The 17,514-nt window shown below is 38.8% G+C and overlaps 1 protein-coding gene across 1 annotated transcript in view; it reads right to left on the bottom strand.

The window, feature by feature from the left end:
- STX8 (syntaxin 8) overlaps window positions 1–17,514 on the bottom strand; it is a 74,363-nt gene that overhangs the window by 45,830 nt on the left and 11,019 nt on the right. The window contains exons 5-6 of the mRNA XM_034408076.3: window positions 13,438–13,562; window positions 12,968–13,060 (exon numbers count right to left, since the gene is read on the bottom strand). Of these exons, the coding sequence (XP_034263967.2) occupies window positions 12,968–13,060; window positions 13,438–13,562 (218 nt within the window). The remainder of the gene's footprint in view (window positions 1–12,967; window positions 13,061–13,437; window positions 13,563–17,514) is intronic.

Below are 17,514 nucleotides of genomic sequence, written 5' to 3'. Positions count from 1 at the left end.
ATAATATGTCAAATTTTATAATTCTAGCTACAGAATGACATCCTTTTTACACCCAAGTGCAGCAAAATGAACTTCTGATGTCAAACATAAAAATCTGTCCTATATCTTCCCTCATTCCATGAAAATTATTTTCATCTTTAGCCCCAATACTACCAGTTGTTTATGTAACTGGAGAAGAGACAGATTTTTCCCATGTGATTTAAAGTGTTCTGGTGTTAAAAATAAAATAGAGAATCTAAGACATTAAAATATTAATCATCTTGTGTAATATCCCCTGAGAATAACTGAAAAATGCAAAGCTTTGCAATCTATTGGCCTCACTTCCTTGCTATGCACAAAGAGACTCCCTTTCCTGCACATATGGAGAAGACTAGAGAAAGAATTTTCCTCAAGAGGTAATTCCTCCATTATTCAGCCTTCCTAAGGAAAGGATCATATAATGTACATCTCTTAGAGATGGTACTTATTGACTGTCTGTCTGTCTGTCTGTCTGCCCACCCACCCGCCCATCCATCCATCCATTCACCCACCCACCCTAAAATCATATAATTAAACATGCTAAAAATATATATTGAGAGGGCATGAGGAAATAAGTTCCTGCTACATAAACAGGATTTAAGAACATAAAGCTGAAAGTGGTAGGCTTCTACATATTAGAAAGTAGAGTCATAAAAATTACATGAAGAATTGTAAGGACAGGGCAGTTTTCCCAGTATGACACTACCAACTTTCACTTGCAACTCTAGCCAATAAGCCCATGTTTGTTTACTTTTAGGCACCTCTTAGCATTTATACCATGTATATCTATGATAAAAAAATATATTAGTAAAAAATGAACACAAAAAATTAAACCTGAAGAAATGAGAATTGGGACTCTGCCATAACTATACATTGGCACAGAACATCCCACCACACTTCTAAAGTCGATTATTTCAATATTTCAATTGATTAAATATGAACAAGCCAGTATCAACTATTAATAACCACATAGATGTTCTCCATGATGATCTAAGCTCACCCTAGCTTTTTAGTTCTCTCATGAATGCATTCTTTCTGCTGTAATCAAATGCATACACTTTATATCATCCTCTTTTTCCTTCCACCTTTCTCAGAATCTTTATTTCACATTTCCGCATTAGTCGTTGGGCATAAACTTAAATAATCATTAGAATTGTGACATATATAATGCATTATGTATTCACGATAGCTCAAATACAATGTTTTTAGAAAACATACCATAGGTCTAAATTATGAAATGTATTGCTACTGATATACCCAGAAGAGTGTACCAACAAACCTGTTCTTGTTTCTAGTATTGCATCTTTATCTTGCCAGAAACAAAGAGGACATGGAAAAATGTAATTTGGATGGAATCATGGTGGAATGTCCAAACTTGTTTTGCAACTGCCATCTATTGATATTCCTCAAGTGTTCTTCTGCAGCTTCCCACTCTTGGGTTACGTTGTGTTTTGCATATGAAATCCTTCCTCCCTTCCCTCCAAATTCATTCAGGAACAGATGAAAAGCCTATGCAGATTGTATAGAACAGATAGCCCTTGAAATGAAATTAGCTTGTGATGCCTCACAATATGGCTTCAATGCAGTGATATGGTACTTCATGACAAGACAGCAGCAAATATCTTATGGTTTTGTATCCTGCTTGCTTACAGTTAAAGAAAAAAATATGATGCAAAATAGGGGAAGCATCGGGTTTTGTTTGGAGAGTTAAACATTTTAGCTAGTGCCAGAGAATCATCATTCATGTACAAACTGAAATATTTTTAAAATGCTTGGTGAGCAACCTATGGAAAATAGGCACAACAAATCAAATGCCACTGATTTTGTTTGTATGTTTGAGAAGAGGCTTGCTGGACAATCAAAAGAAGTTGAGCAATTTTCCATGATAAAAACGTGAAGAGAAGAGAGGCATAAAACAAAAAGTTGTACTGGTGTGGTTGGAAACTTAAACGTTAATTCCTCAATTGACACAAATAGCACCTAACCCTAAAGACATACAGATGGTGCTTACTTGATGCTCACTGGGTACTGCTGGATCCTCAAATGTTCCTGCCTGTGGTGACATGAAGTATCCCATTCACATATGAAAGTTCTAGATTTGTAAATATAATGGGACTCCATAGCTTGGTAAAGGGATTTACAGATAGTCCTTGCTTAGTGAGCACTTGTTCAGCAACAATTTGAAGTTTTGATTGTGCTGTACAAGAAGATTAACATCTATTTCTTGAGGTTGCTAATGTCACAGTATCCCCATGGTCCTGTGATCCCGATTTGTAACTGGCACATAATTATGATGGTTGCAGTATCCCATGCCCACAGGATCAACATTTGTGGCCTTCACTGCCAGTTTCTGGCAAGCAAAGTCGATGTGAAAGCTGGCAGGAAGTTGCAGGTCACGTGACAACATGCTTAATGTCTGCAAGCAAATTGTTTAATGACTACAACTGTAACTGCTGTGACAAGTCAATAGAGTCACATGATTTTTCACTTTGCAACCACATCACTTAGCAACGAAGTTCCAAGTCCCAATTACAATTGTTAACTAATGATTTTTGGGTTATTGTTATCATGGGCTGATTATGCACGCTTGTGATCTAGTATTGAGTATCTTGGGCCACCTGCTTATGTGGTAATTCTTGCAGACTCAGTGGAATTAGTTCTAGAAGTTTCAGTAAAGCAAGCAGCAAAAAGCCCGTTTCATATTCTAATGGCTTTTGTTTGATCAGCAGAAAAGACGCAACCCTGAGATTTTTCTTTTAAACAACTTAATCAAAAGGGATCTCCTTATCCTCAATTGGTTGTGAATTGTAAGTCACTGTAAGACATCTTAATGGAAAGAAGAGAAGTGTGTACAACAGAATATGACAGCATTATGGGTTTAATGAATCAACAATTTTTGTAACTATGTCATCTCAGGTTCCAAAAATTGCCTATAAAAGAGAAGGTTATTATTGCATATGGGATAAAAAATAAAGAAAAAAAGTAAAGTATTTTGAAAGAAAATATTCTCTTCCACAAAGAATTTGATTCCAAATAACTGATATTAATTCAAAGAAAAGATGGATTTTATGGGAGGGAGGGCGATGACCGACAAGTTAAGTGTACACAAAACAGCTGTTCATTCTGAAAACAGCCATCTCTGTTTTAAGTAAGAATAATTAAAAACAGAATGGACAATTCCTAAAAGAACTGAGGTGGCATGGAGGGGCTTATTTCATTAAAGTTTGATTAGGATACAAAAATCTAATAGACCAACTTTAACAATCTTAAATCAACAAGATACTGAATGAAATTTAGAATTTACATTAATTTTTCTTGTTACATGTTCTCCTTATAACCTTGTTACAAAGTAGATAATTTTTCTTTCCAAACAGCTTCAGCCTGAGACCTGGCATTTTTATTAGACAAAAAACCTCATCCAGCAAAAGTTCCAAAGGTGCTTTTTCAAGAGGCAACTGAACTTTCTTGTTATTCTTTCAAGACGTTTCACTTCTCATCCAAGAAGCTTCTTTAGCTCTAACCAGATGGTGGGCGATGGAAGGATTTATATTCCTTGCAGACAGCTGGTCTTTTGCATTCTTTTAGAGAGTCATTGAGGCCACTTGGAGGTTTATCTGTGTCCTCAGGGTCACCTGAATAGTGCAAATGGGTGTGGAGCTTCTTGGAACTGCTGAAAAGACTATGATGTTGACTGGAGTTAGATGATATTGTGTCCTCCCCCTCTGTTGAGAGAGGGCTCTTCAATTTTGACACAGCTGGCCTCTTTGACCCCTTTTTCAAACCAGTGGTGGTAAGGTAAGGGACTGACTGCTTTTAAACTCCCCTCCCATCTATTGTCCCCCCACATCTCTGCCTTTTTGGCTACCCTGCACTGCAGGATTTTGAAAGAGGAGGAGAAGGAGGAGGAGGACAGGTGGGGGTCCTCAGCAATCTCAACTGGCCACCATGAGAGCCGAGGTGGCGCAGTGGTTAGAGTTTAGTTTAGTTTAGTTTAGTTTATTTGATTTGTATACCGCCCTACTCCCGAAGGACTCAGGGCGGTGAACAGCCAACAATAAAATACATAAATACACAAAATTTAAAAACTCGATAAAATCAAATTAAATTATTTGGCCCAGACAAATTAAAATACCCCAATAATTTAAAAACAGATTAAAATTTACATATTTAAAAAGGGAAGAGATCAGGCCAAGCCCGCTTGATGGAATAAAAAGGTCTTCACAGCACGGCGGAAGGAGCACAGATCCGGGATCCTCCGTATCTCCGGGGGGAGCTCATTCCAGATGGTAGGTGCCCCCACAGAGAAGGCTCTCCCCCTAGGGGCCGCCAGTCGACACTGTTTGGCTGACGGCACCCGGAAGAGTCCCTCTCTATGAGAGCGTACTGGCCGGTGGGAGGCTATTGGTGGTAGTAGGCGGTCCCGTAAATAACCAGGCCCTAAGCCATGGAGCGCTTTAAAGGTGGTAACCAAAACCTTGAAGCGCACCCGGAAGACCACCGGGAGCCAGTGCAGCTCGCGCAGGAGAGGTGTTACATGGGAGCGCCGTGCAGTACTGCAGCTACTTCAGTTGACTGCTAGTTCAGCAGATCAGCGGATCAAATCTCACCGGCTCAAGGTTGACTCAGCCTTCCATCCTTCCGAGGTGGGTAAAATGAGGACCCAGATTGTTGGGGGCAATATGCTATTTAGTATACTGTCTTTGGCGTAAGCCGCCCAGAGTCCTTGGAGAGTGGGCGGCATAGAAATATGAATAATAATAATATGAATAATAATAATAATAATAATAACAACAACAACAACAACAACAACAACAACAACAACAACAACAACAACAACAACCACCACCACCACCACCACCACCACCACCACCACCACCCCCGGACTTCAACTTTGGCCTCTGCATCGCCACTACAGAATGCTGCTTTAAGCAGTGCATGGTGGCCAACCACCACAGCATAAAGCTCCTGCCACCTCCACTGACCTGCGCTCTCTAGGCTTTGCTGTGGCCAGCTGACGTCAGCTATCTTCCTCCCTCTGTTGACAAGCTTATGAGAGGCAACTGCTAGTTTCTTCTCAAGGCCATTCTCCAAAGAGCATGCCCTGTTCTTGCAATGTTTCGGAAGGGCTCAAAAGCGTTCTGAAGTATTAGAATACTTCATAGGATACACTGTTTCGAGAAGAGCAGGAGCGTTCTTCTTGTGAAGCTTTAATATTTATTAAATATTAAATCAATATTTAAGAATATTAAAACATCTTTTAAAAACAAATTACTCCAAATTATTAACTGGAATATTTTTCTTAAATTTGATTCTCCAAATCAATATACAGGTTTACTCATAACATAATCAGTATTAATATCCAGCATACTGAATTAAAATCAGTTTAAATTCACTATTCATGACCTAAAATTTAAAAATAATCAGTGTCAATACTTTTATGAATACTTACATTCCACAAATTTATTAGTACAAAAACCACAAGGAAAACATTATTATTACTATTATTACAATGACTACGTTTCCTTTCCCCTATAATTACTTCAAGCAGAAACCTTGCTTTTGGAACTGAAAATGGTTCCAAAAGCAAGCCTCTTGCTAATGTTAATACCCATAATTGTTCTCTAAGACACTGAACAGCTGTATTTTACAAAATACAGCCAAAAAAGAGTATTTTTTTTCTCTTAATGAGTTAATTTTCTCTTATTTGGCACGTTTTGGGTAAGAAGATGTGATAATATATTAAAGAATAAACCTAACAATTTGTTTTAAAGTCTCATTTACAATATTTAATTTATTCAAGCCTGATCAAAGTATTAATGGAATTCTTTCCTCTGTACCATAAGACATTTTTAATATCCCCAGAAGCTTGGAAAAAATATTATTCTGTATTTTCCTCTTTACTTAAGAAAAGCAAACTAGTTAGGGCTTCTATCCTTTTGAAATAAGAAAACCTGTCATGATTTTGCTGAATCATGGAATTCTCAAAGAACCCAAACTATTTTAGTTTTAAATATGAATGCCACTTCCTTACTCTCTGAAGAGCTAGGTACATTGTAAAATTATGTTGTAGGGATGCCGAAATGCCTTTGTTCTAAATTCATCTGAACATCAAAAGATATTGCAAAAGAATGAACTTACATTTACCGTATTTTTCGCTCCATAAGATGCACCTGACCATAAGACGCACTCCCATTTTTGGCATCATCGCTCCCCATTTTCAGCCTCATCACACCCTGTTTTCCGCTTCCACGCAGGACTTTTGCAGAGGCCAAAAATGGGGCACATGGAGTTATTTTAATTTCTTTGTTTGTTGTGAACTGTCCAGTCACTGAGATTCAGGTGACATACAAGTTTAATAATAATTAGCAAATATTGTAATAGGTACCTTGGATGCAATCCTAAAACATCTAGAGCACCACTTAAACACCATCAACATTAACAAAATCACCATCAGTCAATTGCAAAAGGCAACTTTACTTGGAACAGATTATATCCTGCGACGATACTTTTAACATCATCATACAAGAATACCCGTCTATCTCAGGTCCTTGGGAAAGATTCAATGGGTGGACAAAAATGCCAAATCCAGTCTGAATATCTGGCTGACTGTGTGAATAACTATAATTTAGTCAGTTATTCAAAAATTGAATATTTATGTTAACACCTCAGGTTTCTCAGATGCAGCCAAAGCATCTAAACCAAACTTTACAATACGTTACAATATGCTTGAGTTTACAATATGCTTGAGACGTTACAATATGCTTGAGTAGATTATTTTGCCACTGTTGTGATTAGAGATAGTCCTTGATTTATGACAATTAAGCCTAGAATTTTGGTCATCAGTTGAGTCTCCACATGACTGGACTTAATTTTACAGCTGTTTTTTACGATGCTTGTTAAGTGAATCATGTGATAAATCCTAATCCAGTTTATCCAATGGGCATCTTTTGGCAGAAAATGGCAAAAAATGCCACAAAATGCAATTATGTGACTGTGGGACATGATTGCCAAATGCCTGAAAGGTAGTCACATAACCGCAGGAATATTGCAGCAGTTGTAACTTTTAGGACATGTAACTTTTTTCGAGTCTGTTGTATCCTCAAACAGTCCTTAAGCATCTGGTTGTAAATAAAGGACTACCTGCAGGGAGACAAAATTCCACTTGGGAGTCCAGAAAAAAATTTCTAGTGTGGAACTCAAGTAAGATATTTCCATTTGTTGAAGTTACAGTTATACTTTGGCTCCCTTAGGAAGTGATCCTTGTATAGTGTTTAAATGCCATGAGCAAGTGCTTATCATTTGTTTAAAAGAAGGACTTTATTACTGCTTAAAGACTATTATCTCAAATGCATCTCAACAGATTTATAAAAAGTTAAAATTCTAGCAATCCCTAATTCAAGATGGCCGATGTATGTTATGAATGTTAATGTTAAATAGCCTTTTACACTTTTAGTGAAAATTGGTACTAGCTTGAATAAAAGTAACTTAAGTCTGTTCTTTGGTTATTTAAAATTCATGAAAGGGAGCCAGTGATTAAAAAAAAAAAAACCTTTTGCAACTGGAACCATGACTGCTAAGCATTCTGCTGCATTTCTTTGAATACAAATTAGAATTTACTTTTCTTTCAAAAAAATGCCCACCTATTTTTTTTTCTCCTTTGGGCTTTTGTTTTAATTCTGTAATCCAAGAACAATTGAAATTGTGTTTTCAAAGGTTTGAAATTATTTTTAAAGGCCATAAATGGAAGCTCAGCATGCTGATACAGTTGAGAAAGGCTACAATAATTTTTGTGAGCCTATTTTCAAGTCTGATCTCATTCCATCCTGCCCTCAATATGCCACAAATGAATAAGCCTAGGGGTGGTATAGAAAGCAGGTCTATTAACTTGCGTATATCTCTCTGACAGGCTCAATAACTCAGGAAATCTGAGATCAAATATTTGAAGAGTTTGTAGAGCTGGCAGTGTTTCAAAGTATAAAGTTTTTCCTACCATAGTTTTCCAAAATCTGGAAACGTTCTGGATTTGTCCCTTTGGATCCACGGAACAATTATGTTAGTTGAACAGCCCATTCAATACAATTGTGCAATGCTCTGGATTTAAGGAAATTCAACATGGACACATTTGTCATAACTATCAGAATCCCTTAAATCAGTCACACTTTTCCTGGCATTTCAAGTGTAGAAAAAAGTTTATTAATAGAGTGGAGGACAGGTGTGACATGCATGTGCTTACATACTCCAAATCCCTTATTCCATGTGCATCTGAACCACTGCAGAATCTTAATGCTTAACATCAAAGTTATTGAGTGAATGCTTGAGAAAGTGGAAAGAGGCATAGCTGTAACTACATGGCTTAATGTAAAATCAAATTAATCCCATTTAACTCAAATTATTTGCAAACACCACTTAATGTTTGTCTCTTCACTGAATCTTGCATATACCGGTATTAGCTGATACACTACTACATGAATATGAAAATGTATTTAACTGCATAAGCAGACAGTTGGCAGACTGAAAATCCCACCTTTATCTGCTTTAGTCAGATGCCAATTAATTCAGTAAATCAGACCATCCCAGTTGTCTAGCTGTACTCTAAATTTCAGAAGACCTCACAGTTCCAGAGAACCTTGCAGATTCAAAGAAACTGGAAAAAAAATTCAGAAAAAGAACAGTAGGACGATCATGCATCTAGAAACTTAAACCCTATGAAAAGAAACTGAGAGATCTAGATATATTTTATCTTGAAAAAATAAAACTCAAGCTAGCACTCTTTAACATCCAAAATAATTCTGATAATAGGGGGAAAAAATCTAGTTTTTCTTGTTTCATAACACAGGACATGGAATAACGGTATATGATAAGAAGGCACATCTTTATTAAACACGGGGGGGGGGGGGTCTGGTTACAGTAGTTCAACAGTGAATCATTTATCTAGAAATAAGATTGATTCCTTTCATAGGTTATGTTCAGATAAGAACTAGACATACATTTGTCTGGACTGCTTGAACTCTGAATTCCTCCCCGAGCCTCAAATTGGATTACATAGTCTAATTGTATCCTTCTAGTTCTACAATTCATCCCTCATCAATTCACTGTGCAGGGCATGTAGAAAGTGAAGTGTCTTCCTCTTATCTAGCAATCTCGTAAAGGGAAGGCTTATAAAGGCCAGCAGGTTTTTTTCCCCAACCCAGCAGAGAAATCAGAAAGGCTGTCAGAAGACAGAGGGTGTAATTTCATCTTTCCCCTTCCAGTTGTCTTTTTGATACTGGTTAGAAAAAAAAAGTTGGCCATTTTCTTCCTAAACAAATATATGGAAAAGTGATTGATTTACTTTTAGTTCATCAGTCTGCTTGACAGAAGTTTTTTTTTTAGCGTAGCCTGCTAATTTTCTGATCTATCCATTTAGATAACCCATAAAGTAAAACAGACAGTAAATGTAGCACCATGGAAAGCTCCTAATGAACATTTTACTTTAGAAGATATTAGAAACAAACTGAAGTCTTACACACACACACAGATCTATTCTTAAAGAGTGAACATTCATAAATTGCCAACCTGCTCCCTGAAAATGGAGGACTATCTTGTTTCTGATTTTTTTTTTACCTCAAGTATGAAGGATACGTAACTCCGTAAGTCCTGCAGATCCTGTTTACTAGCTTCTTGTGAGATATTCTGCAGGATCACAAGCACCTACTCCTCTTCCTTCTCCTAAGCTTTGAAACTTAAGCCTGCAGGCATGTCAGCTAAGAAACAAGTTGCTTCTTAGTAGGATAGTCTAGTCTCATACAAGGTAGCAGCAGTCAACGATCATGTAGGAAATCATTGAAACTAAAAAGAAAAACCTGTACATATTTGCAGACCAGAGTAAGAAAATTCTGAAAGCTAAAATATGTATCATATAGTGAGTGAATAAATGTGCTGGGAAGGGATATTGTACACTTTTTTCTCCAGGCAAACTAGAGAAAGGGAAGGGGACAGAAAGAAGTTGAAAGACAGAATAAACCTTTTTTTTTCCTTTGGTTTGTGTGTGTGTGTGTGTGTGTGTGTTTGTATGTGTGTTGCTCTGTAAAGAGAAGCAAAAGTAAAATATTCCTCCTTCGCAGAAGCTTAGGAGCTCAGCCATAAGTCTGGTGAGACATTCTAAGGAAAGGCTTTGTTGTCTTCTGCTACCATCTAGTGGTTTGCAAGGGAAAAAAATTTAAATGCAAATCTCTCCTATATGGTACTCAGATCAGCATTACCCACATTTAATAAATAAAATATACTAAAAATGAGACATATCTTTCTAAAAAGATACCAAATGTGTTACAATGCATCCCTGCTGTAAATATTTACTTTGGAATATTTACAATGTTTGGAAATGAAAAGGCAATCATCAGGAAAAGCATTGGATATTGTTTTCATGTTGCAATAATTTTTAGCTCTTTCCTTGATCATCTCCAGATTACTTTTCCAATACAGTAGGCAAACAGAACTCTTGTAACAAAAATGCATCAAGACTACATCAGACTACACTCAAGCATATTCTCTGCTCATTGTTAATCTTAGAATGGTGACTGCTCTAACTTTTGCAGTAGTTTTATGAATGGGCATGAGGAATTCCTTGCCCTGCCTGTTAACAATACTGTTAGTTTCAGTATCATTGGCATTGGGATTTTCCTGTGTATTTTCCTGTGTTCCCCAAAGATGTCAGAACGAAAACTGTCACTGTCACTTATATTAGGGAAACTCTAAGAATCTATCTGTACCATCAGTTTCTGGCCCTGACTCCAAAGAGACCGAACCCTAAGCCTAAACCTAGTTTCATTTCACTGGCAGTGGGATTTTCCCATGTATTTTACTGTGGTCCACAAAGAAGTTCGAACAAAAAGCTGTCACCATCCCAGAGGTGGGTTTCAGCAGGTTCTGACCAGTTCTGGAGAACCGGTAGCGGAAATTTTGAGTAGTTCGGAGAACTGGTAGTAAAAATTCTGACTGGCCCTACCCCCATCTATTCTCTGCCTCCCAAGTCCCAGCTGATTGGGAAGAAATGGGGATTTTGCAGTAACCTTCCCCTGGAGTGGGGTGGGAATGGAGATTTTACAGTATCCTTCCCCTGCCACGCCCACCAAGCCATGCCACGCCCACCAAGCCACACCCACAAAACCGGTAGTAAACATTTTTGAAACCCACCACTCCACCATCCCTTATCTTAGAGAATCTCTAAGAATCTATACCTGAGATCAGTTTCTGACCCGGATTACAAGGAGACCTAACTCTAACCCTAGTTTAACTATCTTTGGCAATAGGAATTTCCCATGTATTTTACTTTGTTTCCCAAACATGTCTGATTGAGGAATAATTTTATCCGGTTTTTTTGAGGAAGACAGATTGGTTTTGGAGATTGCACTTATTGTTTTCAATCAATCAGCAATTGATAAGAAATGGTATAAAGAAACAAACATGGATATTTGATCCAGGATCAATTAAAGTTAATATTTGGGATGATTTGTGATTTAAGCTGTGGTAAATTTTCTAGGAGTTGATCACAATAGTTTGTTAACAGAGGGTTTTGGAATTTCAATCTTGTCTCTCTCTTATTATTGCTTACAATTTTTATTACATTTATACTTTTACATAATATGTTTATTATTATTACTTTTTGTGTTCATTATTTTGTTATTAATATAGTTTATAGATGACAGGCTAACAATTTGTAAGTAGATTTAGTAGTTTAATAGTAAAATTATTTTGGCCTGTTTTGCAAGGGGTGGGAAACCAACATTGCTGTATTATATTAAACAGCATTCAACTAGGGAGGATAATCTTTTTTTTTTTAAAGACACTTTTTATTTTTAATGTTTTTGTTGGGTTTTTAATTTTTTTTTGTCCTTTTTTGAATATTTTGGCATTTTGTATTTTAACCTTTGAATAAACTAAACATTTTTCACACAAAAAAGAAGCTGCTGAGATCAGGTTTTATCAATAACCTCTCATACAGAAAATGGATTTCAACAAAGAAAAAAATCTGTTACCATGTTCATTGACCTATGATACAATCTGGAGAGAAGGGATGATTTTAAATATTTTATGTATCGTATCTTGTAAGAAACAATATGCTTTTAAACAGATACAGCAAAGTATATTTAGATGTCCCAATTAGACAGAAATATAGGTTAAATGACAGCCTGCCACAAGGTTCTGTGCTGACACCACTAATTTTAATATTTATCCATCAGATTTCCAGGCACTGCTGAAAGAAAGTTTATATATGCTGATGACATCACATTGATAAAACAATCTGAAGATTTCAATACCTCTGAAAAAGCCGTCAAAAATTATTTAAAGGAAATGGATATGTTTTTTTGAAATCTGAAGACTAAAATCTAATATCAACAAGACTGAAGTCACCTGTTTTCACTTGAACAACATAAAAAATACACCAAAATTTGGTGTATTTGCATGCAAAATTTGCATGTTAACTGCTGTAAACTTTGATTGTTATAACAGTTGGATGTGAATGAAAGAGAGATAGAAAACAAAAATTTTAAAGAGCCTGTTTTTCTTTTGTTTTGTAAATTGTATTTCCTTGTAGGTCTGATATGATCCTTCCCAAATTATTGTCAGAAAAATATGATTACGTATTTAAGACAATCAATGTTTAAGAGAGCTGGGTCTAGTGCTTAAGGCACCAGGTTAGAAAGCAGGAAACCGAGCCTAATCCCTGTTTAGTCATGAAAGCTAGCTGGGCAACTTTGGACCTGCTTTCTCATTCCAACACATCTCACAGGATTATTCTTGAGGGGAAATTAGGAAGAGAAAGGAATATTAGGTATGTTCAGGGGAATATGAGTTATTTATAAAAACAGTAAAGGCTGGATATATAAAATAAACAAAGTGCTTTCATTTTTCATAAACATAACAGCGAAGATACATCAAATTATAAAAAAAAATTGCCTAATGTACTTACCATTCTGTTCCTCTAATTCATTTCCAATTTCCTGCCCCATTTGTTTTTGGCGAGATAAGATTGAAGAGAGTGCATCAAGACCAGAATCTTGCTCTATACAAGAAAGCAAAACAAGCTCAATGAATATAAAATTCAAGTTAATAAATCCTAGATTTATACATAAAGATTGCTGAGGAAATGCCCAAAACTAGGTTTAAATGAAAGAAAACCTGCTAATGGCTGGATAATAAATTGAAAAGTCAAATCTTAATATACTAGAACAAATAAATACAAGCAAACAAAAAAAATCAAGCACCAACATCTTAGATAACTCTTGACAAAACAAATACTACAAAAATGATATATGGATACTTATTTTAAGGACGATTTAAAGACACCTCCTCCCCAAAAATTCAAACTGGAGGATTTTTGAATCAGCTACAAAACTAATACAAAAGTTGACAAGATAAAACAAGGAAGGAAGGATTTACCTTCTATAATTCTCTGTTGTTGCTGTCGGATATCATGGAAGTCAAGCCCTTTCGTTTCCTCAGGCTCCTCCACAAGCCATGGATTTGTTATTTCTCTTCTGACCCCGCCTGCCATTAGGCTAGACCTAAAAATGGGTTATTTAAAAACAAATTAATGCTCCTATCACTGGCAGGATTCTGATTGTGCTGGTCTCATATTTAGACTAAAGCAAAGAACATAGGTATACAGTGGAGATCTATTTGGGGGATCAATGTAAAAACATTGATAATAATCAGGTATCAAGTGACCCCCAAAGGGGAAAGCAATTTAGTATTTAATTCAGAAGGAGCATCTGTAAAAGGTCTCATTTTTTTATATTTTAACACTTTGGGGCACTCTTTTCCATATCTCCTTTAAAGTTGTTAGGGAGTGCAACAACAACCAAAAAAACAAAAACAAAGAAAGGAACATAGAAAACAAACATATTTAATTTCAAGAATCTTTGTCAATTTTGTCTCCAGACTTAACAAAAATTCTCATTAAAAATCTCACGATCCAAAAACAGCACAAGGCAATGGAAAAGAAAAGCAAAAAAATTCATTTTCAACAATACTACCCTAAATTCCTATACAGTCTTAAAATCAAATGGAAAACATGCAATGCATGTGATGCTCAAATAAGCATAATATCCATTAGCCTTGTACCTTTACTTCCAAATAAACATGCATAGGATAAGACTGACGCTTCCTTTCTGACGCCATGATAGTAATATTTCAAATTTTCTATCAGCTAGAGAAACACAATTTTATTATTTGTTAGCATGTGGCAGCTTCATTGCCTAAAATGAAGCTGCAGTTACAGCTCATACACCTCTATGTCTCATATAATACTGGTATTTTCTTTTTTGATTCTATCTTTGAAAATCTTTGAAAAGAGCCTACACCCCTGCTACCCCCTGAAGCCACCTGCACATCTGCCCTACCCAGCAGCAATCACCCCTGGCCCTGACATACTTGTGCCACAGCTCAATAGACACCCATAAATCCTTGTGCAATTCCAGCCTGATTACACTTGTGCCAACAACTCACCCACCTATCTGGAATAGGTAGAATTCAGATATAAATGATTCATATGTATCTACTGAAGGATTCACACTTTACTTTGGAAAGCTTGTACTACAATGAATTAGTCACACTTAAAAATACTAGAGCATTAGCAGCAGATTAGAACAATAGCTGTTCTACAAATCCAGACTACTTTTGGTTCCTTTACAAACTCAGATGAAACTAAAGCCTCAAGGCATGGAAATCTAAGCACTTATCTGGAGGTAATTAGAGCTTCAGAATCTATGTACTACAGTACTAAAATTCTTCATTCCTTTATATGAACAAAACAGTGCACCATAAGGCTAAGACTCGTTGTCATGGGGGATTTCAACCTGCAATCCGTCGGTGAGATGTCAGAGGCAGCTAGGGAGTTCATGACTTCCATGACGGCCATGGACCTGACCCAGTTAGTTCAAGGCCTCACTCACATAGGAGGACACACTCTGGACTTGATTTTTGTCTCTGGTCAGTGGTTGAATGATCTAGGAATAGGGGATTTAGATATTAAGCCCTTGTCATGGACTGATCATTCCCTCCTTCACTTAGACTTTTGAGCCGCTTCCCCTCGCCGCAGGGAGATGGAACCGACCAGGTGGTTCCGTTCCAAGAACCTGATGGACCCTGATAGGTTCCTGAGGGAGCTTGAGCCATTTCCTGAGACTTTGGCACACGACTCGACTGAAGACCTGGTGGCCGCCTGGGATAGGGCGGCCGCCAGGGCTTTAGACCGCGTTGTGCCTTTGCGGCCTCTGACCCAATGTCGATCTCAATTGGCTCCTTGGTTCTCCGGGGAGCTGAGAGAGATGAAACATCGGAAAAGACACCTAGAGAATGTCTGGAAGACTAGTCAATCTGATTCCGACCAAACACTGGTGAGGTCTTATATCAAGACCTACCTAGCGGCAATAAAAGCGGCAAAATCTAACTATTTTTCCGCTCTTATCGCATCTGCAGAGAACAGCCCAGCCGCTCTGTTTAGGGTGACCCGTTCCCTTCTTCGGGGGGGGAGCACGGGAAGACCCCTTGCAGGGTCGAGTTGAGGAGTTTGTGCAGTTCCTGCATGATAAAGTCACTCGGATTCAGGAAGGCTTGGACTCCGACTGGGTGAGTCCGGGGGGGAGATGGAGGTAGGTCTTGAGAACATTATCTGGGAAGAGTTTGACCCTGTAGCTCCCAAGGACGTGGACAGGATTCTGGGTAGGCTTAGTGCTGCCACGTTTATTGGACCCGTGTCCCTCCTGTTTGGTACTGGCCTCCCGGGAGGTTACACGAGACTGGCTCCAGGGGATTATGAATGCTTCTCTGAGTGAGGGGACCTTTCCTGCCACCTTGAAGGAGGCGGTGGTGAGGCCCCTCCTCAAGAAGCCTTCCCTGGACTTGGCTGTATTAGCAAATATCCGTCCGGTCTCCAACCTTCACTTTGTGGCGAAGGTTGTTGAGTGTGGTGGCACAACAGCTCCCCTAGTACCTGGATGAAGCTGTCTTATCTGGACCCTTACCAGTCGAGCTTCAGTCAGGGGTACAGCATGGAAACGGCATTGGTCACATTGGTGGATGATCTCTGGAGGGCTCGGGACAGAGGTTGTTCCTTGTTCTGGTCCTATTAGATCTTTCAGCAGCTTTTGATACCATCAACCATGGTATCATGCTGCAGTGGTTGAGAGGGTTAGGAATAGGAGGCACCATGTTGCGGTGGTTCTCCTCCTTCCTCTCCGACCGCTTGCAGTTTGTGTTGGCAGGGGAGCAGAGGTCGACCTCGAGGCGCCTCGCTTGGGGGGTGCCACAAGGTTGGTCCTCTCGCCCCTTCTGTTCAACGTTTATGTGAAGCCGCTGGGTGAAATCATCCGTGGTTTTGGGGTGAGGGTACATCAGTACACTGATGACACTCAGCTGTACATCTTCACCCCAGACCACCCCAATGATGCCCTTGACGTGATGTCCCGCTGCCTGGAGGCCGTACGGGTCTGGATGGGGAGAAATAGGCTCAGACTCAACCCTTCCAAGACTGAGTGGCTGTGGCTACCGGCGTCCCGGTATAGTCAGCTGACGCCATCGCTGTCTATAGGGGGTGGATCTCTACTCCCCACAGAGAGGGCTCACAATCTGGGCATCCTCCTGGATGCACGGCTGTCTTTAGAAGAGCATATGACGGCCGTGGCCAGGGGTACTTTCTATCAGGTTCGCCTGATTCGCCAGTTGTGTCCCTTTCTGGACCGGGACGCCTTGCGCACAGTCACTCACACCCTTGTTACCTCCCGGCTGGACTACTGTAATGCTCTCTACATGGGGCTCCCCTTGAAGAGCACTCGGAGGCTCCAACTGGTCCAGAATGCGGCCGCGCGGGTAATTATGGGTGCAACTCGTTGCGCCCATGTAATACCTCTCCTGCGCGAGCTGCACTGGCTCCCAGTGGTCTTCCGGGTGTGATTCAAGGTGTTGGTTACCACCTATAAAGTGCTCCATGGCTCAGGACCACCTTCTGCCACCAATAGCCTCCCACCGACCAGTTCGCTCCCACAGAGAGGGACTCCTCAGGGTGCCGTCGGCCAAATTATGTCGGCTGGCGATACCCAGGGGGAGAGCCTTCTCTGTGGGAGCCCCTGCCCTTTGGAATGAACTGCCCACGGACATACGCAAGATCTCTGACCTCCGAGTTTTCCTCTGTGCTCTTAAGACCCTGCTCTTCCGACAGGTAGGGCTAGCTTCATAATTAAGTTTTAAATTCGGAGTTCTTAAATTTTTTGGTTTTTTTAGCTAATTTTTGCCTTAAATGTAATACTTTTAAGAATTTTTAAATTTAAATTGTGATATTTGTATTGTGTTTTACCTGGCTGTACACCGCCCTGAGTCCCTCGGGAGAGGGGCAGTATAGAAATAAAATTATCCTTATCCTTATCCTTATCCTTTTGAACCAAGGTACCTCAAATAAGTTAATTTACCGAATGTATCCAAAATCTGGGGCCTATGGCTCTCATGGAATAGAAATTTGGC

The sequence above is a fragment of the Pantherophis guttatus genome, chromosome 2 (assembly GCF_059756535.1).
Source record: "Pantherophis guttatus breed Tessera chromosome 2, ASM5975653v1, whole genome shotgun sequence".
NCBI lineage: Eukaryota > Metazoa > Chordata > Lepidosauria > Squamata > Colubridae > Pantherophis > Pantherophis guttatus.
The sequence above is the reverse complement of the archived record's forward strand: the minus strand, read 5'-3'. Positions and strand labels throughout refer to the sequence as shown.